The 26,712-nt window shown below is 35.4% G+C and overlaps 3 protein-coding genes and 1 pseudogene across 3 annotated transcripts; all 4 read right to left on the bottom strand.

Moving 5' to 3' along the window:
* Positions 1–180: 180 nt before the first annotated feature.
* On the bottom strand, positions 181–21,010 carry LOC143533098 (disease resistance protein Roq1-like). The gene is made up of 3 exons (XM_077027970.1): positions 20,467–21,010; positions 19,005–19,878; positions 181–579 (listed from the first exon to the last, which is right to left on the bottom strand). Exons 1-3 carry the CDS (start codon positions 20,961–20,963, stop codon positions 307–309), a joined length of 1,644 nt encoding a protein of 547 aa, XP_076884085.1. The 5' UTR covers positions 20,964–21,010; the 3' UTR covers positions 181–306.
* On the bottom strand, positions 609–5,645 carry LOC143533051 (disease resistance protein Roq1 pseudogene; annotated as a pseudogene).
* On the bottom strand, positions 14,988–18,534 carry LOC143533089 (TMV resistance protein N-like). Its single transcript, XM_077027962.1, has 2 exons — positions 18,400–18,534; positions 14,988–15,905 (listed from the first exon to the last, which is right to left on the bottom strand). The coding sequence occupies exons 1-2, from the start codon at positions 18,529–18,531 to the stop codon at positions 14,988–14,990; spliced, it is 1,050 nt and encodes a 349-aa protein (XP_076884077.1). The 5' UTR covers positions 18,532–18,534.
* LOC143533099 (disease resistance protein Roq1-like) lies at positions 18,806–24,910 on the bottom strand. Its single transcript, XM_077027971.1, has 3 exons — positions 24,362–24,910; positions 22,842–23,757; positions 18,806–18,962 (listed from the first exon to the last, which is right to left on the bottom strand). The coding sequence occupies exons 1-3, from the start codon at positions 24,856–24,858 to the stop codon at positions 18,867–18,869; spliced, it is 1,509 nt and encodes a 502-aa protein (XP_076884086.1). The 5' UTR covers positions 24,859–24,910; the 3' UTR covers positions 18,806–18,866.
* Between the last annotated feature and the right edge of the window lie 1,802 nt (positions 24,911–26,712).

Genomic DNA, 26,712 nt, shown 5'->3' with positions numbered 1-26,712 from the left:
TTAGTAAAGGGAGAGGAATTACGTACCTTACGCCCTTTCCAAAGTTGTTTTTGCATCCCGTCATTCAATATTAGACAAGCAAGCTTTGTTAACTGAAAAGTTGATGGGAATGAAGATGCTGGATACCGTTCCCAGTTAATCCACCGAAGTTTCTTCATGTTAGCAATAATATCAGGAAGACGTCGATGATTGTCATAACTTGACCCGGAAAACCGTAAATTTGTATTCATTGGCAAAGCTAATACTTCGGTTTCCTATGTTAAATAATGAAGGGAACCAAATGTTTAGTAACAGAATAGACAAACATTAGATGCACAAACATAAAATATATTGATGCAAAGATGGTCTAACTATTACCGGTGCAACTGCCCTCATAGCACTTAACTCAACAATATGTTTGATTTCCCAAATTCTGCTATGTTTTTCAGGATTATTTGGGTATTCCCCTCTAACAATGTAGTGGGCCATTTCTTCTACCAAGTCATGCATGTCAAATCTTCCATTAGAAACTTTTATGAGAGACTTTTGTACCAACACCTTTACCCCTATACTAGGGTGAAAACTACAAGCATCAAGCACCTTCATAACCATACCTATCTTCTGTCTCCTCAAGAAACATGCAATATCTAAGAATAAATCTTTCTCATCATGTTTAAGCCCATCATAGCTTACTTTAAGTCTTTCCATCACTTGAACGTCTGGGATACGTTTTAACTTGGCCAAGGCACTTATCCACTCATCTTTGTCTTTGTCATATAGAAAAGAGCCTAGAATTTCAAGTGCTAATGGAAGCCCGCCAGCATAAGAAATTACATCTTGTGAAAGAACCTCATAATCTTCTACAGGTTTATCTTTCCGATATGCATGTTTACTTAAGAGCTGGATGGCCTCTTCATGTGATAACAAACTCACTTCATACATCATATCTATTGGGCGGGTTAGCAAGTGCGCATCCCTGGTTGTGACAATTATCCGACTGCCCTCACCAAACCAATTATGTGATCCGGCTAATGCATCTAGTTGTTTACGATCATCAACATCGTCAAGAACAACTAAAACACTTTTGTGACATAACTTTCTTTTTATCATGCTTCTTCCTTCCATCTCACTTCCTACCATCACATCTGTTTTCAAAACAAGTGACAAAAACTTTTCTTGCAACTTTGTCAAGCCATACTTGCGTGATTCCTCACAAATATTTTCAAGAAGACAACAAGCTTTGAACTGGTGAGAGATATCCATATATGTTGCAGATGCGAGCGTAGTCTTACCCCCGCCCCCAACCCCCCATATTCCAACGATGTACACACCACCAGACCCAATTTTTAACTTTGATTTTAAATCTTGCAAGCGAGTCTCTAGTCCAATGAAGTCTTTATTAACATTTGTTATTTGGGTAGACAACCTACTGGAAATTGTAGCAACAATGTCCTTAATGCATATAGATTCATGCCTGCACAATTGACACATAGGTAAATGTATATTATATAACAAATAATTATATGTTTGCATGATACTATTAATTCATGCATGTCTAGTTCATTCAATATAAAAAGCTAAAAGTAACAACCGGTAAGTTTCATATGATCAAGTTATTGGGGCAGGCAGGTTTGGTCAATTTTCCAAAGGTACACCAATCACACAATATAAGTCGTTATAAAATGTGTGAATCAAGATTCAAAGCATGGATTAAGGGAATTAATGGCTGAACCTTGAGTATGGTTCGAATTCAACATTAAAATTTGGTTCAAATTTTGGGAGATCTATTAAAACAGATACAAAGATTTGGGAAAAGATTGTTAGCTGTATGTTAAATTTACAATGTGTGTTGTAATGGAACTATGCCCACCGGACCATACCTGAAAACTGAAGAATCAAATTGAAATCCAATTTGGGTATCAGCTACTTTTGCAAACATAAAATACCATTTGCAAACATAAAATATCTGATTAAAACGATCCCAACTCACACACACATCTACGCAGGAATGATTAGTTGTACTGTTATAAGCACAAACCCGGAAAAAAAAAACCCTAACACTGCCTAACTAGCGTGAACCCCTCTCACACCCAATCCGGTGTGGGAAATTTTGGTTACAAATTGGATGTAGTAGTCCCTAGGTGGTATTAGACAATATTAGACCATTAATGCATTATTTTATATTAGAGGGTGCTATGTGAGTATATATGCATTCTACATAAACACATGAATAAACACATGTAATCTACATTATTAATTTCAAATTACAATTACCAAGATTAACTTGGTATAAGACTATACTTAGCTCTGCAACCTTAAACAACCGACAAAGAAAAAAAAGTTGTTGCCACCTTCAACCCTTGAACACAAATTTGCCACCACCCTTCATCATTGTTCCGATCAACCTCTCAAAAAGAACACTGATGGTGTTGCTTGCTTCTTTCTCCACAGTTAAGAAAACAAACCATAATTCTCACAAGTTTGGTTTTAACCTAACCTCCACCAACTATGGTTACTAGAAAACCATGATTCAACCTTTTTTAGTGAAATCGATTGTTTGGTTATGTTGATGTTTCCATTCCATGTCCTGATCCCACAATTACTACCCCTTCAACAGACAAAAACAACCCTCCTACAACCCAACCGAATCTGAACCATGACACTTGGTGTCTAACGATGCCTATGGTTACCTCTATCCACAATACATGATGCTATATAGTATGTTAAGGACAGCCAGATGACCGTCGATCCACCGGGGGATATGAAATATATCTTGGATCAAGTCTTATTTCTTGGTGGGCTCGAAAACAGAAAATAGTCTCACGGTCATCAACTGTATCTAAACAAAAAGCACTTGCTGATACGGTCACACAACTCACTTGGTTTCTATAGCGGTGGAGACTTCCCTGGAGGTTATCCATCCTGATACTACTCCCACCGAGCACACTTAACTGTGAAATTATCCTCTCATCCACTACCATTAAGCGCCCAAAACATATTATGATATAGAAGGTATCCACCTCCTTATAAAGAAGGCTTAGTTCTCCTCTCACCGATGTTTGATGTCACAACGCGTTTTAGGCGTGACATCCCAAACCGATTGTGGGGGGGGGGGGGGTGGTTTGGATTGTGACATCCCACATTCGTGGGGTGTGTGTGTGGGGCGGGGGGACTAATCCTACTTTATAAGAAGGTAGATACCTCCCCTATCATAACACGTTTTAGGCGCTTAATGGTAGTAAATGAGAGGAGAATTCAACAATTAAGTGTGCTCAGGTAGGGCTGTCACTTTTACTCGAAACCCAAAAGCCAACCCGAGAAAACACGTACCCGAACCCGAACTAACCCGACCCGAAAAACCCGAACCCGAGAAAAGACTAACCCGAACCCGAACCCGAACCGAAGTAATTCGGTTTGGTTCTCGGGGTTTGATTTATATGTTTCGGGTCAACCCGAATAAACTTTTAGTTTTGAAATTAAAATATTTTTAGATATAATAGGCTTAGTCTTAGCTACTAACGTTACCAGAATTTTGTCATAATCAATTGTTGTCATTACAACTATTATAAATCCATTGTTTATTGTTAATTTATGTTTTTAGTTTATTACTAAAAGCAACCGTAATCGAACAACAAAATCACGCCCGATAGAAGATGATTATGAATCGAGTTAGTTTTACTCTTCTTTTGAATTGTTTTATCAAGTTATGTTGGTTTATTATTCGATTATTTGCTTACGAGCAATGAATAATATGTTGTTTTAATTTTAGCATTGTAGTTTGTTATTTTTATTTTGTTTTTTGTTTTGTTTTCTAGGATACTCGAAACCCGATTAACCCAACCCGAAAAAACCCGAACCCGAAAAACCCGTGAGAGATTCGGGTTGGGTTTCGGGTCAAGATTTAAAACTTTGAAACCCGAAGAACCCGACCCGAAAAACCCGAAACCCGAAAAACGAACCCGAAGAACACGCCTATGCTCAGGTGTGGTGTAGTATCAGGGTGACCTCCTGGGAAGTCTCCACCTAGGCAACCAAAAGCAAATCCGTAAGGCGATGGTAATACGTCCCGACAAAGCGGACAATATTATGGTGCAGCGGTAGCTAAACTATTACAACTTTGAACACTTCTACATGAGCCTCGGGTTCCTATGAAGACGACACCAGCATTATGGTGTGATAACCTGGGCGCAACGTAATTGTCGAAGAACCGATTTTTCATGAACATACAAAACATATTGAGGTGGATTTCCATCTTGTTCAAGAACTGGTTGCTCGAGGACAACTCTCTATTCACTTCATATCGACTAAAGATCAGATCATTGATGTCTTTACAAAGCCACTTCCCTCTCAACAGTTTATTGGGTCAAGCTATAAGTTGCTCCCCGGCCTTAGCTTGCGGGAGAATATTAGACAAAGAGTGCTATATGTATACATTTATTCTATATAAGCACATGTAATCAACATTATCAATTACAAAATATAATTGTCAAGTTTAGCCGGTGGTGCACACTTATTTACTCCAAACCTCATAGTTAAAGTGTGGAGTCAATATTAAACTTAACTATGAGAGTTACAAACTAAATTATTATAATAGCAACCTAGTTTTATGTTTAATAAAATGGTTTCATATGCTTTAATGCAATTAGATACTCATAGATGATTTTCAACTCATTTAACCTTTTTTATTGTTACCTCGTACGTCTTTTGAATTTGAATTTTGGCAGTGTAAAAAACTAACTTAAAGTCTCAAACCAGTCCATTTATACGCAATGAGAATTAAGTTTGACACCTCTAGTTACAAATATAATCGAGTTATAGAAAGCAAACATATTATGTATTAATGTATAAAAATGTTTCTTTTAGATAAATGAGAAGAAAATTACCCATTTACGAAGTCTTAGGGACCCATCCAGAAAGATTGCCCGCCTTTAGCAAAGCATTTTTCCATGAGTCAACTTTGTGCTTATTGTCACGCTCGTGTTTGGTAAATGCTTCTCCATATTTCCCATTTTGTTTTCTCACGGCCGATGGATCAACGTCATAAAATACAGGCATAACAATTTGCCCTTTGTATTCCATGCACTCTACAATATGTGCAAGCTCATCCAAGCACCAAGATGAGTCTGCATAATTTTCGAAGAATACAATAACTGCAATCCGTGATTCTTGGATAGCCTTTAGAAGGGTCGGACCAATTGTCTCGCCCCGACCAAGTGTTATGTCATCCTTGTACGTCTGGATTCCTTCTCGTACAAGAGCTGTGTAGAGATGATCCACAAAGCCCTTACGAGTGTCTTCTCCTCTAAAACTTATAAACACCTCATGATTCCATAATTGAGAAACAATTGCAGAATTGAAGTTAGTAGAGGACGATGAAGATGCCATTGATCTGTACGTGTATTGAAATTGTTTGTATAAAAAGCAATCAGTGAAAATCAGGTCCAAAAGGAGAGATGTTGTATTGAGAAGATAAGATGTGTTCAAATAATGCTAAAGTTGTTACTGCTGTTTTATTGCATCTTCTTTTCGTTAATTAAAAAATGAAGGATTAAGCTTGGCATGAAGATTAAAATATTACCAAGTACTTAATCATTCAGCTGAAATTATTGAGGGTCAAAAGAGACTGCGGCCTTTCACATTGCATTCCTTTATCTTTCTTTGTGTTTTGCGGGCCAGCTATCAAGGCAAAAATATACAAAGCTCGTTTTATATATTTTTTTGCTTCTATTTTTTTTAACTATAATGTGTGTTTATTAAAAAGTAGTGTTTACATCAAAATACAGAAAAACGAGCATAGAAAAAAATTGGCAAAGAACTACACCTGCAAAATTTGGATGATGTTATCTACTTTGAACTTATTAAGTCATGACCTCATCATATCAATAATAAGAACCACTGGAACATGCAAGAGTAATTTATATATATATCATGAATGTATTTAAAAAAAGTGGTATACTGGTATATAATCATCAACTTTACTTATATTTCAAAAACTAATAGATACACGGTTGTATATATAAATTTATCATTTAACATCCATAAACATATTTTTTAACAAAAAATAAAGAATTTACCTCAACAGTTCCCCTAATTAAATATTTATACACATTTCAAAATCACCATGGGTGAAAACTCTAAATTAATCAAAGTTTAAGGTACAACTTAAAGAGAAAAAAAATGGAGAATAAGTATAATTATTAAAGTAAATGCGAAAGAAATTGCCTAACTTTATTCCTCCACAATCAAGAGAAAACTATATAAAGTTCACTTTAAAACTTTTATTTTCTATTAAGAATGATATCAGTGATGCGACATTCCAAAGTATGATCAACTTCAAAATCAATATATATCATTTAAACCAAGAATTAGTATCATGAAATATAAAATCATAATTATCAACAGGTTGAGTACAAATTTGGGGTGGTCAAATGACAGTCAATGAATGATATATATTAAAAAAAGAATTTCAAGCAACATGATGTGATTAAAGGTGAAATTATAGGTAATCAAATGTTGTTATGCAGACCTTGTTACATATGAATGATCAATTAAGCTTGTGATTAACAGACTGCACGATTAGATTAGTTTAGTTTAATCATCAGTAGCTTATAAATGTTACAAATGCTATTTAGAATTTGTTAGATAAGTTTAATCAGTTTTAGCTTATAAATATTAAATTCTAACAAGAATTTGTTAGGCAGTAGCTTAAATGTTTTTTTTAATAACGATAATGGAACTGTTTGGAATTAAGGAATAAACCATACTGTGTATTGGACCACAAGTATACATTTAATACTCGAGAATGCATAATTGTCCTACTCAATAGATACAATCTGCAAAGTATATAAACATATAAAAAATCGAATATCAATCTTGAGGAACTTGAGACACGGGTTGTGGGAGGTTAATACATATGTATGTATGTATACTTGTACGTCTGGATTCCTTGTTGCACAAGAGCTGTGTAGAGATGATCCACAAAGCCCTTACGGGTGTCTTCTCCTCTAAAACTTATAAACACCTCATGATTCCATGATTGAGAAACAAAGGCAGAATTGAAGTTAGAAGAGGACGATGAAGATGCCATTGATTTGTGTAATGAAACTATTTGGAATTAGTATAAAATAACGTAGTGGAAATCAGGACACTTCATACATAACTCTTGATGAGCTTTTTCTTGCTACATTCTTTTTTCCTTTTGTTAAAAGATAAAATATTTAAATATTATTAACTCTTATTTATATATTAGTTACTTTCTGCCATCATGTGGATGGAATAACTTAGGGTCAAAAGAGACTGCAACCTTTCACATTGGATTCCTTAATCTTTCTTTATATTTTGTAGACCGGTTGTCAAGACAAAAAGAAATATAAAAAATTACCTGAATTGCTGGATGTAGAAATGATGGTGTGTTTTGTGGCACATGCACCGGCACTCATGGTAGGTAAATTAGTATAGAATTAAATAAGTTGTACGACCACACACTATGAGGCGTGGTCAGGTGACGTGGCGGGCGCCTTTGGGCGCGGAACACAACCAAGGGGCGCCCCACTCAAGGTGGTTGCAACACTGGGCGTGGAAGGGGCTTTGATGGTGGGGCCCTCTCTCTATCTCTCACATACACATACATACATATGTATATATGTATATAATGGGCACCCTTACCATAGCAGGCTTTGATGTTTTCCGTGCTTACGTGACGCTGACGTGGCACGGTGGAGGGGCTTCAAAGCCCCCCACCATAGAGGATGGTCTAATTACATTAAAAAATATTATAATTTTTTTTATATTTTATCATTACATATTTTTATATTCTTTCCTCGTAACCATTTCAACAAATATTAAAAAATAAATGGGATAAACAAAGTTTTCTTCAAATTTACAAAAAAATCACTACATTTTCTCTTTTCATTTTATAATTTACACTCACAACCACTCAAACCATATCCTATAATTTGCAAACTCATCTCACATAATTTTAGGAGATATGATGCATGGGAATGGTCTAATCAGAATGTAGTAGAAGTGATTTGAGACTTTACACAGAGGACTCATGTTGTGTTATGGGATATGTTGTTGATATCCAATGCATTGATAATATTATCAATATTTGTGCTAAAGAAGGTTTTGAAGATGTGGAGGTAACATATGTTGGTGGGCAATGGGTGTTACTAGAATTCCACACAGCAGATACTTTATTCAGGTTTCGTAATACTACTGCAGTGACAGTTTTTTTTAAACTGTTGAACGAAGTGGATAATAATTTCATCCTTGATGAAAGAATAGTGTGGCTAGAAGTAACTGGATTGCCTTTATGTGCATGGACAGAGGAGAGTTATAGGAAGGTAGTCAAGAAATGGGGTGACTTGTTGTTCCGGGATGACGACAAAGATGAAAGTTGCGCGACAGGTAGAGTTACAATAAGAACAAAGGTAATGTCTACTATAAACGAAAAGGTTCGGGTGGTAATTGATAAGGAAGATTATGAAGTGGAGATCAAAGAACTTTCACCGTGGTCACCTTCAATTAACCGTGGTGCTCCATCGGAGGATGATACGGTGGAAGGATCTTGCGAGGGGGACGGCGAAGACATTTTTGCAACGAATGATTTGGAGTCGGAAGATTCGGTTAAGGAGTTTAATGAAGATGCAAACGAGGATGCGGTAAGGAACGTAGAGGAAGAAATATCTTATGTTGAGAAAACTTCATTGAGGCAGAATGAAGTTAAGAAAAAACTAAAGGCGGGGAATGTACGATCAAGGAGCTCTTCAGTTCCACCGGGATTTGGTGGAATACGGTTTCATAGTCCGATTAGGAGCTCGGTTGGAACAGAAGGGGGTAGTAAAGGAGGATCATTTTCGGGCAAAAAGGGTCACTCTAGGTACAAAAAAAAGGAGGTTAAAGAAACTAGTGGGTTTTCTTTTGTTAATGGTTTGACAGATCTTATAGAGGTGGGAAAGGTTCTTGGATACAAAATGGAAGGTACTAAGGCGGATCTTAACAAATTAATCAGCAGGACTGGAGAACACAAGGTGAATCAATGAATATCTTAACTAATAATATATGTGGGGTGGGTAAGGCGATTAAAAGGAAGTGGGTGGCCAATCTTTGTCGAGCGGAGGGGGTAAATTTTTTAGGTCTCCAAGAAACGAGAATGACGTCTGTGGATTTATTTTATGTTCGGTCTATGTGGGGGAACTATTTTTTTTATTTTGCTACAGTGAATGCGCGGGGGAAATCAGGTGGAATTATTTCTATTTGGGATCCTTCGGTGTTCGTTAAATCAAAAATATTTTGTTTTGACAATGTGCTTATAGTGGAAGGGTTATGGGTTAAGTTAAAGGTCTTGGTTTATATGGTGAATGTCTACGCGCCTCAAGAAGAGAGTGAAAAACTTATTTTATGGGAGGTTATTTCTTCGTTCAAAAGGAATAATCCGGGTTTATATTTTATTTTTGGGGATTTAATTCTTGTAGGTATCCGTCGGAGAGAATGGGGACCGTTTTCTCTAAAGTAAATGCTTCGAATTTTAACTCGTTTATTGATCGGATTGGTTTATTCGATATGCCTCTAGGTGGTTTTAAATTTACTCGGGTTGGCTTCTCGGGTAAAAAGTTAAGTAAACTTGATAGAGTTTTAATTTCTGAAGAATTATTGGAGGTGATGCCGTCTTTGGCGGCAACGATTCTGCCTTCGGGTTGTTCGGATCATAGACCCATCATGATTCAAATGAAGGAGGTAAACTTTGGTCGTATTCCGTTTAAATTTTTAATTCCTGGTTTGAATGGGAGGGGCTGGATAAGGTGGTGGAAGATGCTTGGAAGGAGGAGGTTGTTGGTAGAGGTCTTGTTAAGGTTAAAAACAAACTGAAGTTACTCAAAGAAAGAATAAAAGGTTGGGTGAAAGTAAACAAAGAAAAATCTTCAAAAGATAAGGTGAGATTGGAATCTAAGTTGATTGATTGTGAACATAAGATTGAAACAGGCTTGATAGACGAAGGGGTATTTGAGGAGAGAAATGATTCGCTTCTCGAGTTGGAGAAGTTGAATCATCTTGAGAACAAAGAAATGGCGATTAAACTAAATATAAATGGTCTCTGGAAGGTGATGAAAACTCAAAATTTTTTAATGCTTTGTTAAAAAAGAAGCGGAAACAAATGAACATTTCAGGAGTTAAAGATAAGGGAGAGTGGATTATAGATCCTCTTCAAGTGAAGCAGGTCTTTTTCGATTTTTACTCGAAGAGATTTAAACCTTTTGATGGGGTGGAGGTTGTTAGAAGAAGTAATAAATTAAAATATTTATCACCGGATGATAATGATTTTTTAGTTTCTGAGGTCACTATGTTGGAAGTGAAATTGGCGGTTTGGGGTTGTGGTTCAGATAAGTCGCCAGGACCGGACGGTTTCTCGTTTGCTTTTATTAAAAAATTTTGGGACATTATGAAGGCGGATTTTTTTGAGGCGGTTCAACAATTTTTTTTGGAAGCTTCCTTTCCAAAAGGTTGTAACTCCGCTTTTGTTACATTGATTCCTAAGGTGCAAAGTCCGGTTCTTGTCAAAGATTTTCGTCCTATTAGCCTTATCGGAGCTGTTTATAAAGTGGTAGCTAAAATTCTGGCAAATCGAGTAAGTAAGGTCATTCCTTCAATTATTAGCCCGGAACAAACCGCTTTCATAAAAGGAAGGCAAATTTTAGATGGTTCGTTAATTATGAATGAAGTGGTTGAGTGGTTCAAAAAGCGGAATAAAAAATTGATGATATTCAAAATTGATTTCGAAAAAGCGTATGACTCTTTATCGTGGAATTTTTTGTTTAAGATGATGGAACACATGGGCTTTCAAATGAAATGGATTTCTTGGATTAAAGCGTGTTTGGGATCGGCTCGTATGTCAATTCTTGTTAATGGAAGCCCGACTTTGGAATTCGAGATGCATCGAGGTTTACGTCAAGGTGATCCTTTATCTCCGTTTCTTTTTTTAATAGCTATGGAAGGGTTACATGTGGCCATGGAGGATGCTATTGAAGCGGGTATTTTTAAAGGAGCTCGAATTGGTAGAAATGGAGGGCGGATATCTCATCTATTTTATGCTGACGACGCTATATGTCTGGGGGAATGGTCGGAGGCAAATATAAATGGTATTGTTCAGATCTTGAATTTTTTTTATTTGGCTTCAGGTTTAAAGTTAAATTTATTCAAATCTAATTTATATGGAGTGGGGGTCCCATATGAGGAGGTGGTTTTACGTGCTTATTCGACAGGTTGTCTTCCGGCTAAAATTCCCTTCACCTATTTGGGTTTACCGGTTGGTTCGAGTATGAAAAGGGTTGAAGATTGGAAGGTTATCATAGATAAATTCAAAACTCGTCTTTCGGTTTGGAAGTCGAATTTATTATCTATTGGAGCTAGAGCTCTTTTAAACACTTCGGTCCTTGGAGCCTTGGGAATTTATTTCTTTTCCCTATTCGTTGTGCCTCCAAGTGTTTTGAAGGTTTTGGAAAGAATTCGGTCTCGGTTCTTTTGGGGTTTTAAAAATGACGAAAGAAAAATTCATTGGGTGTCTTGGAAACAAGTGTTGGCCTCTAAAGAGAAAGGAGGTATCGAGATTGGTTCCTTGGAGGCATTTAACAAGGCTCTTTTACAAAAATGGCGTTGGAGGTTTGTTTCAGATAGCAATTGTGTGTGGGTTAAGTTGATCAAAGCCATATATGGAGTTGGAATGAATCCTAACTATCGTGAAAATAGCGGGTTAGGGTCGGGTGTGTGGTCGTCTATGTGTAACTCATTTAATAAACTATACGATTTAGAAGTAATTCCTCTTTCGGCTGTTCAAAAAAAGATAGGAAATGGTCAAGAAACTAGATTTTGGTTAGACTGTTGGGGGACAAGTAGTACGTTGGCGGTCAAATATCCTCGCCTTTATGCGTTGGAAATGGACAAGCAATGTTTTGTTAATCAAAGGGCAGACGGTGGTTCTTGGAATTGGAGAAGAGAGATTAGAGGGGGGAGAGAAAGTGAACAATTGGATAATTTGATGGTGGAGTTAGGACATGTAAGTTTAACGGATTCTCAAGATAGAGGGATTTGGAGTTTTGGGGATATGACAGACTTCACGGTTAAGGGTGTAAGGAAGGTTATTGATGAATTTATTCTTCCTTCGTGGGCTCGAAAGACAATATGGTTCAAATTTCTTCCTAGAAAAGTTAATATTTGTGCTTGGAGGGTGTTACTTAAGAGACTTCCTATGAGAGTCAATCTGGTGAGTAAGGGTATAGACATTCCGAGTTCTTTATGTCCTTTCTGTAATGATCATGAGGAATCTATTGACCATGTTTTCGGTATGTGCTCGGTGGCTAATCGGATTTGGGGTCTTGTTGCTTCTTGGCTTGGCCTACCGTTGTCTTCCTCTTTGGCTCCGATTGAGCTGATGTCTTGGTGGGACACTTTAAGAGTCCAAACTCATAAGAAAGATATGATCGGGATGATTATATTTGTCACTTGGTGGATTATTTGGAGATTCAGAAATGACTTGGTATTTGAGAAGAATCGGCATAACAAAGAAACGATATTTGATGAAATTTTAAATTTCTCGTTCTTATGGTATAGTGGCAGAAATCGTAAATGTAATATTTCTAGGATCGAGTGGCTTAAGAACCCTCAAATACATATTGTATTTGTAATGTTTTATGTTTTTTTGTTCTAGCTACTTGCTAGGACTGTTTTTATTTATTTTTATAAAATACCGCCTTTTCAAAAAAAGAATGTAGTAGAATTGCAAAGTATAAACTTCATAATTAATTTAAACCATATCATCTAGAATTACTATCCTTGATCCTATGTGGAAACTTTATGGTCTGAATTCATGTCAGGCTTGATAACTTCGTACTCAACTTAATAAAAATCATGAGGAAATATATTAGTAGCTAATAACTTTAAACTCTATAATATGTAATATACTTAACTTGACGAGTTAGGATAAAAAAATAAGCATAAAATTTAAGATTATTTTAAATTTTTTTTATTGACTAAGACACGTGTAATCTCAATAAAAGAACCATAATAGAATTTATATTTCTATATTTGCACATTTTTTTTGTATTTGCATTTTTTTCTTAGTTTAAATGTTAGTTACTTAACTATCGTTTAATGAAGACTGTTAAAGTGCAGGGGTTTAAATGTCATTCTCTGAAAGCTCATGTAGCTGGAATCAAAGTTATAAGCCAAAGTTGCCCGTCTCATGAAACTTCAGAGGGTGTTCGTGAATATTTACAAATGTGTTCGTTATTAGCCGTTAAAGACTCTGTATGGCTTGTTTTCTTTTTATGTAATCTAGTTCAATTCTATTTCATTCATGTATTATTTTCAGTTCTGTTTCTTGTATTCGTTTCATGATCCATAAGCGTTCGTAAGCCCTAATTCAATTTCATATTACTTCGATTGATTGTGTGAGTTCATATTTGTGTTCTTCGGTGTTACTAAATCCAATTTCCACTAAATTGTTTTAACACACATAACATTTTATAATAATTTCTATAGGCTTTTCATGATTATTATTATTATTATTATTATTATTATTATTATTATTATTATTATTATTATTATTATTATTAGTTACAACCTTTTTTTTTTGTTGCTTAAGATATTTTACTTAAACCAGCTAATTGAAGAGTTGAACAAAATTGGCATAACCAAGCAGACAAGGCACTTTTACTTGAGAATATATTATTAGTTACAACCTTTTTTTTTGTTGCTTAAGATATTTTACTTAGACAAGGCTTTTCATGATATTTTATTATGTTCTTTCGTTTTCCTAACGTGTATTTATTTATTTAAATGAAAGCATGAGAAGGCGAAGCATATTTACAAATCATTAGAAATATGCAAGTTCTAGTTGTTAACATTATTGGCACTTACAAAAGACTAGATTCCATGTGCTACAAAGGATGCCACAAAGAAGAGGATGGTGTTCCCATTCCTGACCCGTCCACAACACCAACTCGATGTTGCGTCCCAATAGATGATTCACAAAGCAAAGGATGGTGTTCCCATTCCTGACCCGTCCACAACACCAACTCGATGTTGCGTCCCAATAGATGATTCATTTTTTTATTTTGATACAGAGAATGTGATTGCGAATAAAGTTATCGAATTTCACCTATGAGTAGGTTTAAAGGCCAAAAAGGGACGGGGTTGCATGACAAATGGAACGCGGGTCATCTACAAGAAACGGGTCGAAGCAGTAAGGAAAGTGAGTCTCATGTGAGTTTGTGTGGGAAGCTGGGTTCGTCAAGGTAGTCCGAGATCAGACCCCCATGTTATGTCAAGTGTAAAGTTTTGCAGTTTTAATGTCATGCTATAGCAAGTTAGCAACCGAAAGAAAGAAAACTGAAAAACATTTATAATTTTTTTTATCAGTTTTTGAATGTAAAATTTCATTAGCTTTTAATCCGTTGGGGTCGTAAACTACAACAGATCAGGCAGATTCAACACCAACAACAAATGTTACTACAAGAGTAGAAAACTATACAACAAATGTTGCTTGAACGATTGGTTCAAAACAAGAGGTCACGTACAGATGTTGCGAGGTCCCATAACGTACTTGATCAAATGCTTCTAAAGTAGTAAATATTAAGTGAAATGCAACTAGGTGAGCATTTGATGCAAGAAAATAACGGTCATGATGGGCAAACAAATGATCTCATGGAGATGATGATGCTTTGAAACTATTTGGAAGGAATAAACCATGCTTTGAAATGGATTTATGATGCTACATAACTAATCTCGCAAAGAAATAAGTTAAAACTATCTTTTTTGTTTTTCATTGACGCATTTCATCAGACGCTTGGTATGTAGAATACTACTTATAGATTAAAACACCGTCTACCTATCAATCTTGCATCCTCTATAACACAAATTGTTAACTATTCACTTGATTACAATACAATGATATGAAAGACCAGAACATTGGGACTATTATAGGCTACACAATACCAAGTCAAAAGTTGTTTTCAATGATAAATAACTGCAAATAAATCAGTAATATGTTTGAGGTAACCATCTAATCTCAATTTCTGACGGATTTGAAGCATCTCTGATTTGAAATGTCCTACACTTTGAAGCGACTCACAACATTTCGCTATCAGAATAGCTATGCTAGATGGGAGATCTGGCAGTTCTACAAGCCTCTTACATTTCGACAAGTCGAGAAACTTGAGACATGGGATTTGGGAGAGGCTCGAATGTAATCGTGAAAAATTATTTCCTTGTAGGACTAGTACTTGTAGGTTAATAAACCAACTCATATCTGATGGGATGTCTCCATCTCCCAGTTTGCACCAACTAAGCTGCAACTTTCTTAAATTACATGGAAATAGAGGAAGCTTCGGGCTCACTATTAAAGAAAGCTCTTCTAAACAACATTCCTCGTGAAAAAATTCACCTTCTAATTTCTCAAGTTGAAGACCGTTAGAGTGCTTAAGATATTTCAAACGTTTTAAGAGACGGAAGTTGCCTTCTATCCTTTTTAATTTAGAACATTTTCTTAAATCAAAGGAAACAAGGTTGGTACAAAATTGTCCAACTGATGGTGGCACTAATTCTATAGGAGTTCCATCCAAATTAAGGTTTACCAAGCTATCCATGTTCGCATGTATATCCGGAAACTTTTGAAGTCGACAACATCCAGAGAACACAAGAGTCTCCAATTTTAACATATGTATGATGGGTGGAAACGATTCAAGTTCCGAACACCCTTTCATATTCACCAAAACAAGCCTTTCGTGATATCCAATCGATGGATGAATCTCTGTTAATTGTACACATTTCTCTAAGTTCAGTCTTTCAAGACCTGGAAGGCCACTGAAATCTGGTGTCCTCGTTAATTCCTTTGAATGCCGGAGATCAAGAATTTTTAAACTTGGTAGTGTCTGTTATAAGACAAATACGTAAAAGTCAAATAGGTCTGTATATTTAAGCGAGTCATAGTGGGTTGATTGGACATAAATTAGACCCATTAACAAAATAAAGTTTTTATTGGCCGGTTTCAAAACTAAGGCTAGAACCTGAAATCTATCAACTTAATACACTTCATAACGATCTACACCTACTGCAAATGAAATTAGAAGCAACTGATCCACCCTTTGTAGTGAAATAGTTAAAAAACCAACCATTTCCGGCCCAAACCAAAACAACATTATATTTAATTGATTCATTCCGACCCGTGACGCGAACTTGCCTGGCTTAACCTATTTTCCGGTCCTAACCAAAACTTAAAGTGATATTAGATATTTAGATTTACAAATGCAACAACAAGAAAAAGTTGTACAAAATATATAAGGAAAAATCTCTAAAATAACCTAGTTTGACCAATTTTTTTCCAAAGATAGCCTAAGTTTTCAAAAAAAACCCCAAAATAGTCAATTTTTTTGGTCTGGTCTTATGGAATTTGAGCACCCATGTAATTTGTGGACCACTAAAACCGTGTCACATGTCAACGTATTAATGGATCTGACAGGATTCGTTATAGAACTGTCGGATTCGACGGAACTTTTAATGGATCCGACAGAATTCATCATTTTCTACCTCTTAGCCCTAAACCTCCATAACCAACCTCCATCTCTGTCTTCCTTATTTCTCCACAAAATCAAGCAAATCAATAGTGCAAATCGCTTAGTTTTTCAAAGAGAACACAACTATAATGTTCAATTTCACTATATAATTCAAAATCAAAAACCCAAGAAATGAAAATCTAGGGTTAGACGGACAAATTAGATAGTCGGATCCGACGGAAGCATGAACAACCGACTGTTCATAATTACGTCGCCTATAACATGAATCCGTCGGATAGATGATGAGTGGATGTTCGGTTCTGACTAATTATATTAATAATGTTGCATTTTTAGTTTAAATATTTGTCAAATGCAAATGGTTTTTATATTTTGTAGGTTTAAGCGAGCATGCCTTATTAATTTGATGGAAATAAGTGAGAAAAATTTACAGTTCATAATCATACATGAGAATATAAAAATTTATTATTAACTATGACTTGTGTTTGTTTTGTTGTTTGATACAGTAAGAGCATTCTTAATCGGTTCTCCATACACATCTTCATTTCTAAAATTTTAAAAAATCATCTAAATAATCATTCCAATTCATTCCCTATATCCAAACTCTATTTCTAAATTTTAGTGAAATTGTATATGAAGCCTCCAAATTTAGAGCATTACCACAACACTCCATTTCCAACTACTATTCTATAAAACTATATTATAAATCAATTTATATTGAAAATGATAATAAGAAAAAATAGTTAGTAGTATAAATTAAAGAAATTAGAGATGAGAATGAAGAATGGGTCTGGGAAGTTTTTAGAAAATAATGTATAAATTAAAGAAATTGTTTTTTTAGTTAAATTTTAAAAATGGAGATGAAGAACCTATTGGGAATGCTATAAGCACATGGATATGTTCTTTAAAACCTTTTACATGAGTTGCCCAATGAAAAAACCACGTGACCCACTGCGTTTTCTACTTGAGCAGCTACACGGCAAAAGGCAGCAAAATTAACCCTTGGTTCTTTTGGCTGCGCAAGAAGAAATAATTATAATGATGCAAGGCTAGTCCATTCGTGATGATTTACTCTGGGTGAAGGGTTCATATAGGTTAAGCACTCGATATTGTATTGAATTTGTTTAAGTGATGACAAACACTTAATAGATTGAAGTATTAGTTAATTAAACAGTTTGTTGGTGTTTTGAGTTCTTTCTTTAAAACCACGTTCGGTTTAGGACAAAACCTGGAAGCGGGTTGGGTGACTAAAAGGGGTTGACTTGATACTAGTAGACTGGGTAATTGAATTCTTATATGTTTGATGACAAAAGTCTGTCTCAATAGTTACTTTAACTAATTTCTAACACCATGTCTATGTGGTGTTCAATTAATTAAACGAGTTTTATGTGAAACTTAAAACCTGGAACCGGTGGAGGTTGCGTTTTCATTATATTGTTTTTTAAAAATCAATCTTTTAGGTTTCGCTTTATATCGTTTGTCCACCTTAGTTAGTTAAATTTAGTTTAAAACTCAAACAAAAAGTGTGATACTGACCACATGCTCCTCGTGGATACGACACCCTACTTACTCTAACTATTTAGTTTAGTTAGGCATTTGAAAGACTAAAAACGACGGTCATCAACAGTTAAAATAACATCGGATTTGCCAGAAAATTTGAATACGTCATCTAATAGGCTATACGAATCCGTCGGATCAGTTCTTATTTCCGTTGAATCCGACAAAAAAAGTAGCCTATTTGGGATATTTTTTGAAAACCTAGACTATTTCGGGAAAAAATTGATCAAAATAGGCTATTTTATGAATTTTCCCAATATATAATGTATTTGAATATAAATAACATATAATTGCGTACCTTACACCCTTTCCAAAGTTGTTTTAGTTGACTACTTTCCAGCATTAGACAACCAAGCCTTGTTGGCTGAAAATCTGATGGGAATGATGATGCCGGATACTTATACCAGTCAATCCATCGAAGTTTCTTCATGTTTGCAATAACATTAGAAAGATTTTAATGGTTGTCATAACCTAGTATAGAAGACCAGAAACCCATGTTTTTCCTTTGTAAGTAAAGCCAAGTGGTAAACTCAGGAGGTTGATATTGCAAAACTAATACTTCAGTTTCCTGTGTTTATTTAATTAAAGAAGGGAACCAAATATTGTCATTAACACTAGAGAAAAATGTCATTTGATGCACATGTGTATAATAAACTTTTGCAAAGTTAATTTTACCATTGTTGGTGTAGCTGCCCCCATGTCACATAAGTTAGCGATATCTTCTCTGATCCAAATTCTGCTATAATTTTCAGGATTATTCAGGTGTTACCCTCTAACAATATAGTGGGCCATTTCTTCTGCCAAGTCATGCATGTCAAGTCTTCCATTTGAAACTTTTATAAGAGACTTTTGTGCCAACACCTTTACCCCTATACCCGGGTAAAAACTACAGGCGTCGAGCACCCTCATAGCATAATTTATATCCCATCTCCTCATGAAACATGCAATATCTAAGAATAAGTCTTTCTCTTCAGGTTTAAGCTCATCATAACTTATTTTGAGCCTGTCCATCACTTGAACATCTGGGATGCATTTAAGCTTGGCTAAGGTACACGCCCACTCATCCTTTTCTTTCTTGTATAGAAAAGAACCTAGAATTTCAAGTGCTAGTGGAAGCCTACCGGCATAAGACACTACTTCTTGTGAGAGCGTTTTGTAATCTTTTACTGGTTCATCTTTCTTAAATGCATGTCTACTAAAGAGTTTGATAGCCTTGTCATCTGATAACAAACTCACTTCATATATTGCGGCTTCCTTGAGGGTTAGCAAATGCTCATCCCTAGTAGTGATTATTATCCGGCTGCCCTCACCGAACCAATCATGTGAACCTGCTAATGCCTCGAGTTGCTTGCGTTCATTAACATCATCAAGAACTACTAAAACACTTTTGCAACCTAACTTTCTTTTTATCATGCTTATTCCTTCCGTCTCACTCCCTATCACCTCAGTTGTTTTCGTAACCAGAGATAGTAACTTTTCTTGTAGCTTAGTTAAACCATTCTTGTTTGATTCGTCACGAATATTTTCAAGAAAACAACAAGCTTCAAATTGACGAGAGATTTCCATGTAAGCGGAAAATGCGAGGGTAGACTTACCTCCGCCCCCAACCCCCCATATTCCAACCATGCGCACACCACCTGACCCAATTTTCAACTTTGATTTCAAATCTTGCAATCGAGTCTCTAATCCAATGAGATTTTTATTAACATTTGTAAGTAGAGGAGGCAATATATTGTAAATTGTTGCGACAATCTTCTTAATGCATTGTGCTTCATGCCTGCATAATTGATACATAAGGAAATGCATATTACATAACAAAAAATCATATGTTTGTCTAATGACCATTTATGTTTAATTCATACAATATGAAAAGCTAAAAGCCACCACCGACGGGGTTTCTTATCATCAAGTAATCAGGAGAGAAGCAGGTTTGGTAAATTTTACAGAGGTACCCCAAAGTAACACAATATAAGTCGCGTTATAAAATGCGTGAATCAAGATTCAAAGCATGGATTAAGGGAATTATTGGCTGAGACTTGAGTATGGTTCCACTTACATAAAATGCGAGTTATTCCTTTTATGTTCGCCCACCTTTGTTCCTCACTTGACACGTGACAATCATGTATGGCTTCTCACATATAATCATTTTTGTAACCATATGTAAAATAACACAACTCTATTCATTTAACCATTTTTTTGTTTGTCTTTTGAATTTAAAATTTGAGTTACTGGAAAGACTTAACTCAAAGTCTCAAACCGAACTATATTTATACACAACTAAGTTGATATTGAATCACAGAGTTACAGAAAACAACATATTAAGTATAAAAGGTTTTTTCCTACTGAACAAGTAGAAGAAAATTACCCGTTTGCAAAGTCCTTAGGGACCCATCCAGAAAGGTTGCCCGCCTTTTCCAAAGCTTCTCTCCATGAGTCAACTTTGTGCTTATTCTCACACTCATGTTTGTCAAATGCTCCTCCATATTTCCCGTTTTGTTTTCTTACATCCGATGGATCGACGTCGTAAAATACTGGCATAACGATTTGCCCTTTGTTTTCCATGCACTCTACAATATGTGCAAGCTCGTCCAAGCACCAAGATGAGTTTACATAGTTTTCAGAGAATACAATAACTGCAATCCGAGATTCTTGGATTGCCTTGAAGAGTTCTGGACCAATTTTCGCACCCCGAGGAAGTGTTTCGTCATCCTTGTACGTCTGGATTCCTTGTTGTACAAGAGCCTCGTAGAGATGATCCACAAAGCCCTTACGGGTGTCTTCTCCTCTAAAACTTATAAACACCTCATAATTCCATGAATCAGAGGCAGAATTGAAGTTAGAAGAGGACGATGAAGATGCCATTGATATGTGGATCGAATGAAAATCAGTTCTAAAAAGAGAGATGCTGTTTTGAGTAGATGAGATCTATCATTGACATGTGTATTTATTATATATGTGTGATGAAACTTCATAATGCCTTTAAATAATGCTAAAGTTGTCGGTGTTTGTTACATTTAATTTTCTTATATTAAAAAATAAATGATTAACACCGCATGATGATTAAAATATTACTAATTATTTGTATATTATTGTTGACCTTGAGGAGTCCAATCACACCCATTGTCTACCAGCTATTTTTTATCATGCATGTGAAGCTCGTCTTATATTATTTTTTTAGTTTTTTATTTCTTAAATCATATTTTAATAAACTTATATTTATCAACTATAACCATATTTTATATTATGAATTATATCATCGAAGTGACATTCCAAATTAAAAAATCATGATCACCTTCATAAACAATTCAAATCATTTGCACCAAGCAATATAAAGTCCAAAGCCATTATAAGGGACGTGATCATAAGTCTCGTGTGTAATTGTTACATTACGGACGCCAGTGACGAAGCTTGGACGAAAACGCCTAGGGAACTCAATACGTAAATATATTTTTATAAACGTGTACGGGCTCAAAATTTTCGGACAAAAATTTGATAAATGTAAAAAAGTTTTACATGAAATCACCCAGACCAAAATAAAGTCTCGCTACCCGAAGCAAAACCGGCGTTGAACGCTATCCGTGATTTTGGTGGTGGTTACCATGTCCATAGCGGTAGAAGCACGACGGAAAACGGATGTTGAGTTAACTATAGATAAACATAAGCATAGGCATAAAAATATATAAGCATAAGCATATATAAACATAAGCATAGGCATAAGAATATATAAGCATAAGCATATATAAATATAAGCATAAGCATAAAAATATATGAGCATAAGCATATATAAACATAAGCATAAGCATAAGAATATATAAACATAAGCATAAGCATAAGAATATATAAGCATAAGCATATATAAACATACGCATAAGCAAAAAAATATATAAGTATAAACATATAAAAACATAAGCATAAGCATATATATAATCTATGCTTATGCTTATATATAAGCATAAGAATATATACGCTAACGGGCCGAGTGCGAGTATAGATACTTCACCCGGATATTGTGAAATCGTATCAACTAACAAGTCAAATGCGGATTTCTCTATTTTCTTTAATTTTGGGGCCGGTAGATTTAAGACTCCTAATCCATCTAATCTATGACTAAAATCTTGTATCGTTGGCTCTCCACCCTGTATATAAGCATAAGAATATATTATAAGCATATGCATAAGAATTACATACCTTAACCCTTCCCAGAGTTGTTCTAGTTCGCTAAACTTCAACTTTAGACAACCAAGCTTTCTTGGCTGAAAATTTAATGGGAATGAAGATGCCGGATACTGTTCCCAATCAATCCACCGAAGTTTCTTCATTTTTGCAATAACATTTAAATATTGTTGACTCATTTGGAAGTTAAGCCTGGTGGTATACTCAAAACGATAACGCATAGCTAATACTTCAGTTTCTTGTGTTAATCATATTAACGAAGGGAACCACATTTTGTTAGTAACACTATAGACAAATTTCATTATATAGACATATATATATATATATATATATATATATATTTATATATATATATATATATATATAATAATCTTTTTGCAAAATTAACTTTACCATTGACAATACACCTTCCCCCGTATCAAATAAGTTAACAATATCTTCCTCCTTCCAAATTCTGCTATTATTAGAGTATTCCCCTCTAACAATGTAGTGGACCATTTCTTCTACCAAATCATGCATATCAAAAATCCCATTTGAAACTTTTATGAGAGACTTTTGTTCCAACACCCTTACCCCTATACAGGTGTGAAATCCACAAGCATCAAGCACCCTCGTAGCTTTATTTACACTGCATCTCTTCATGGTACATGCAATATCTAAGAACAACTGTTTCTCTTCTTGTTTAAGCCCGTCATAACTTATTTTGAGTCTTTCCATCACGTCAACATCTGGGATGCATTTTAGCTTGGCCAAGGTACTCTTCCACTCATCCTTGTCTTTGTCATACATAAATGAACCTAGAATTTTAAGTGCTAATGGGAGCTTACTGGCATAAGACACTACTTCTTGTGAGAGTGTCTTGTAATCTTCTATGGGTTCATCTTTCTTAAATGCATGTCTACTGAAGAGCTTGATAGCCTCGTCATCTGATAACAAACTCACTTCATAGATTGTGGCTTCTTTGATGTTTAGCAAATGCTTATCACTTGTGGTGATTATTATACGACTACCCTCACCGAACCAATCATGCGATCCTGCTAACACTTCTAGTTGCCTAGGATCATTAACATCATCTAGAACAGCTAAAACTTTTTTGCCACATAACTTTCTTTTTATCATGCTTATTCCTTCTGTCTCACTCCCTATCACCTCAGTTGTTTTCGTAACTAGAGAGAGAAACTTTTCTTGCAACTTAGTCAAACCATTCTTGCTTGATTCCTCACGAATATTTTCAAGAAGACAACAAGCTTCAAATTGGTGTGAGATTTCCATATACGCAGCAGATGCGAGAGTAGTCTTACCCCCGCCCCCAACCCCCCATATTCCAACGATGCACACACCACCATACCCAATTTTTAACTTTGATTTTAAATCATGCAAACGAGTCTCTAGTCCAATGAAGTCTTTATTAACATTTGTAATTAGGGGAGACAACCTACTGGAAATTATAGCAACAATGTCCTTAATGCATATTGCTTCATGTCTGCATAATCGATACATAAAGAAATAAATATTGTATAACGGAAAATCATATGTTTGCCTAATGACTATATATGTCTCTTTCATACAATATGGAAGGCTAAAAGCCACCACCGACGGGTTTCTTATGATCAAGTTATTGGGGCCGGTCATGTTTGATTAATTATAGAGAGGCACACCAAGTAACAAAATATAAGTCGTTTTAAAATGTGTGAATCAAGATTCAAAGCAGGGGTTAAGGGTATTAATGGCTGAGACTTGAGTATGGTTTGACGTACATAAAATATAAGTTATTCCCTTTATGTTCTCCCATCTTTGGTCCCCACTTGAGACATGACAATCATGTTTGGTTTCTCACACTTCTCATTTTTGTAACAATTTGTAAAATAACACAACTCTATTCATTGTACCTTTTTTTTATTTTTATCTCAGCCTTTAGAATTTAAAAAGTTTTGACATACTGGAAAAATATAACTCAAAGTCTCAAACCGACCTATATTTATACACAAATAAGTTGATATTGGATTACAAGTATAACTGAGTTACAGAAAGAAACATATCAAGTATAAAAGGTTTTTTTCTTAGAGAAAAAGTAGAAGATAATTTACCCGTTTGCGAAGTTCTTTGGGACCCATCCAGAAAGGTTGCCTGCCTTTAGCAAAGCATTTCTCCATGAGTCCACTTTGTGCTTATTCTCACGCTTATGTTTGGTAAATGCTTCACCAAATTTCCCATTTTGTTTTCTCACATCTGATGGATCGACGTCATAAAATACGGGCATAACGATCTGCCCTTTGTTTTCCATGCACTCTACAATGTGTGCAAGCTCGTCTAAGCACCAAGAAGAGTCTGCATAATTTTCAGAGAATACAATAACTGCTATCCGTGATTCTTGGATTGCCTTGAAGAGTGCTGGACTGATTGACTCACCCCGAGGAAGTGTTTCGTCATCCTTGTACGTTATGATTCCTCGTTGTTCAAGAGCTGCGTAGAGATGATCTACAAAGCCCTTACGGGTGTCTTCTCCTCTAAAACTTAGAAATACCTCCCATGGTTGAGAAATAGAGGTAGGAATGAAGTTAGCAGAGGATGATGAAGATGTCATTGATCAGTGTATTGAATTAGTATAAAAGAAAGCAGTGGAGAGATCACCAAAAAGAGAGAGGTTATAATAACCCAAACTTTTGTATTAGATAACAAACGAATAACCATAATTTTAATATAAATATTATTTTAAACTGTAAATGGTATAATTAATAATAATAATAAGAACATCAACGGATGAGTGTTTTGAATAAAATATGAAATTTAAGAGTTTGAGTTTGAGCAAGTTTACAACTTGTAACATTCCAGCGAAAACTTTAGCAACAAACAACTAACTTATTTAGGAATTTGATCACGCTTATAACTCGTTTAATATATATATACACAAACGCGATAAGACTCCAACATAACAAAACCCTAAATCGCGTCCTGGCCGCATACACCACTGCTGCCGCTGTCATGAAACTCGCCGGATGCCGCTGTGTGCCGCCTCTGCTTGTCGTTGCTTCCGCTCTTCCACAAAAATTCGCCGCCGCTATCCGGATATATATATAATCGCCACCGTCACCGCCTGTTTGAAGTGTGAGAACCACCGCCGTCGTCTTCCGTCACTGTAGACAAGCATCGCCTCTGCCGCGGTTGGTTGTATGGAAGCCGCCACCGTCACCTTCTGTTGAACGTGACGAAGAGAGAGTCATCGCCGCGAAACTAACATTCCGTTATAACCGGATTCATAACCATCGCACGTTCGTGTACTTCCGCCGCTCTTGCTCTTTGATACGTTCGGTTTGTGTTCGGATATATTGATATTGAGGTAACCATGTTATGAGTTTTAATATGTTATCTTTGGATTTGGCCACTGACTTTTGATTCGTTTCCGGCGACTAACCAAACATACCACGCGAAAACCGATCATCATAATATGTATAAGAATGTTTTGTTTTTTTCATTAATATGTAAAGCTTACAATATGATAGTTCATATAATTGAATTATGAAGAAGAAATTAAATTGGAACTCTATATTGAATTTTAATGAATACTCAGCTGATTTCATGCATACATGTTCACAATTTAATAATAAATAAATCATGTAACATTTATTTAATAAACCATCTATTATTTACTTATTTACTAGTGGATCAAACTTCTTTTAATATTCTCTAGTTTTCCTTTAAATCAATTTGTCTAACTATCAAAAAAAAATAATAATAATAATAATCCGTATTGTTAAGTTATTGCAAGTTATTAAGTAATTGTGAATTCTAAACAATATTAAAAAGGAGTATGTTTAAGTATAAAGTATCCGTCGCCGGAACATCAATTAACGAACGAATTGGATCATCGTAAATCTAAATCAAGATGACTAAAGTGTAGGTGTTAATACCACTTAAGGATGTCGCGACTTTGTTACTTTGCTTTGCTAAATTAAGGTACGGATTCTGTTTTTATTACTCTTAGTATTAATTATAGTCCGTTACTTTGTTGTACGGATTCTGTTTTTGTTTCCTCTTAGTATTAATTATATTTCGTTACTTCAGAGTACGGTTTCCGTCTTTGTTTCCTCTTAGTATTATTTATATTCCGTTACTTCGTAGAGCGGCTTTTGTTCTCGTTTACTAATAGTATTGAATCTATTCCGTTACTTTGTAGTACGGATTTTTGTTACGCGCCAATTATATTTTGAGTTCAGTTATTTTATATAATATATTTTAGTTATATGCTTTAGTACTCTGTTACCCGAGCAATTTCTGACTTGTCGTTGGGGCGTCAACGGCATGGCACTTGTCGTGACAGTGCGTAATTAAAGTTCACGGCGTCTCTAACTAGTACTTGTATAGTATTAGAGCCACTTAGAGGCGTATAGATCGATCTTAGCTCCGACTCCTGACTCCTGACTCCTGACATGGCACTTAT

The sequence above is a fragment of the Bidens hawaiensis genome, unplaced genomic scaffold, assembly GCF_021521415.1.
Source record: "Bidens hawaiensis isolate Kalapana, Puna unplaced genomic scaffold, B.hawaiensis_p1.1 tig00009618_1, whole genome shotgun sequence".
NCBI lineage: Eukaryota > Viridiplantae > Streptophyta > Magnoliopsida > Asterales > Asteraceae > Bidens > Bidens hawaiensis.
Note: the sequence above shows the minus strand (reverse complement) of the source record. Positions and strands in the feature narration are given on the sequence as shown.

Coding starts and splice junctions, on each gene's coding strand:
- LOC143533098 (XM_077027970.1), bottom strand. CDS start 20,963: ATGGCATCTTCATCGTCCTCTTCTAACTTCAATTCTGCCTCTGATTCA. Junction 19,879..20,466: donor CCTAAGGACTTTGCAAACGG/GTAATTTTCTTC, acceptor TCAATTATGCAG/GCATGAAGCACAATGCATTA. Junction 580..19,004: donor ATATAAATTATGCTATGAGG/GTGCTCGACGCC, acceptor ATGGTTATGAAG/GTGCTTGATGCTTGTAGTTT.
- LOC143533089 (XM_077027962.1), bottom strand. CDS start 18,531: ATGAAGAAACTTCGATGGATTGACTGGTATAAGTATCCGGCATCATCA. Junction 15,906..18,399: donor AACTTTGGAAAGGGTGTAAG/GTACGCAATTAT, acceptor GTCTTATAACAG/ACACTACCAAGTTTAAAAAT.
- LOC143533099 (XM_077027971.1), bottom strand. CDS start 24,858: ATGACATCTTCATCATCCTCTGCTAACTTCATTCCTACCTCTATTTCT. Junction 23,758..24,361: donor CCAAAGAACTTCGCAAACGG/GTAAATTATCTT, acceptor TCGATTATGCAG/ACATGAAGCAATATGCATTA. Junction 18,963..22,841: donor ACACCTGTATAGGGGTAAGG/GTGTTGGAACAA, acceptor ATAGGGGTAAAG/GTGTTGGCACAAAAGTCTCT.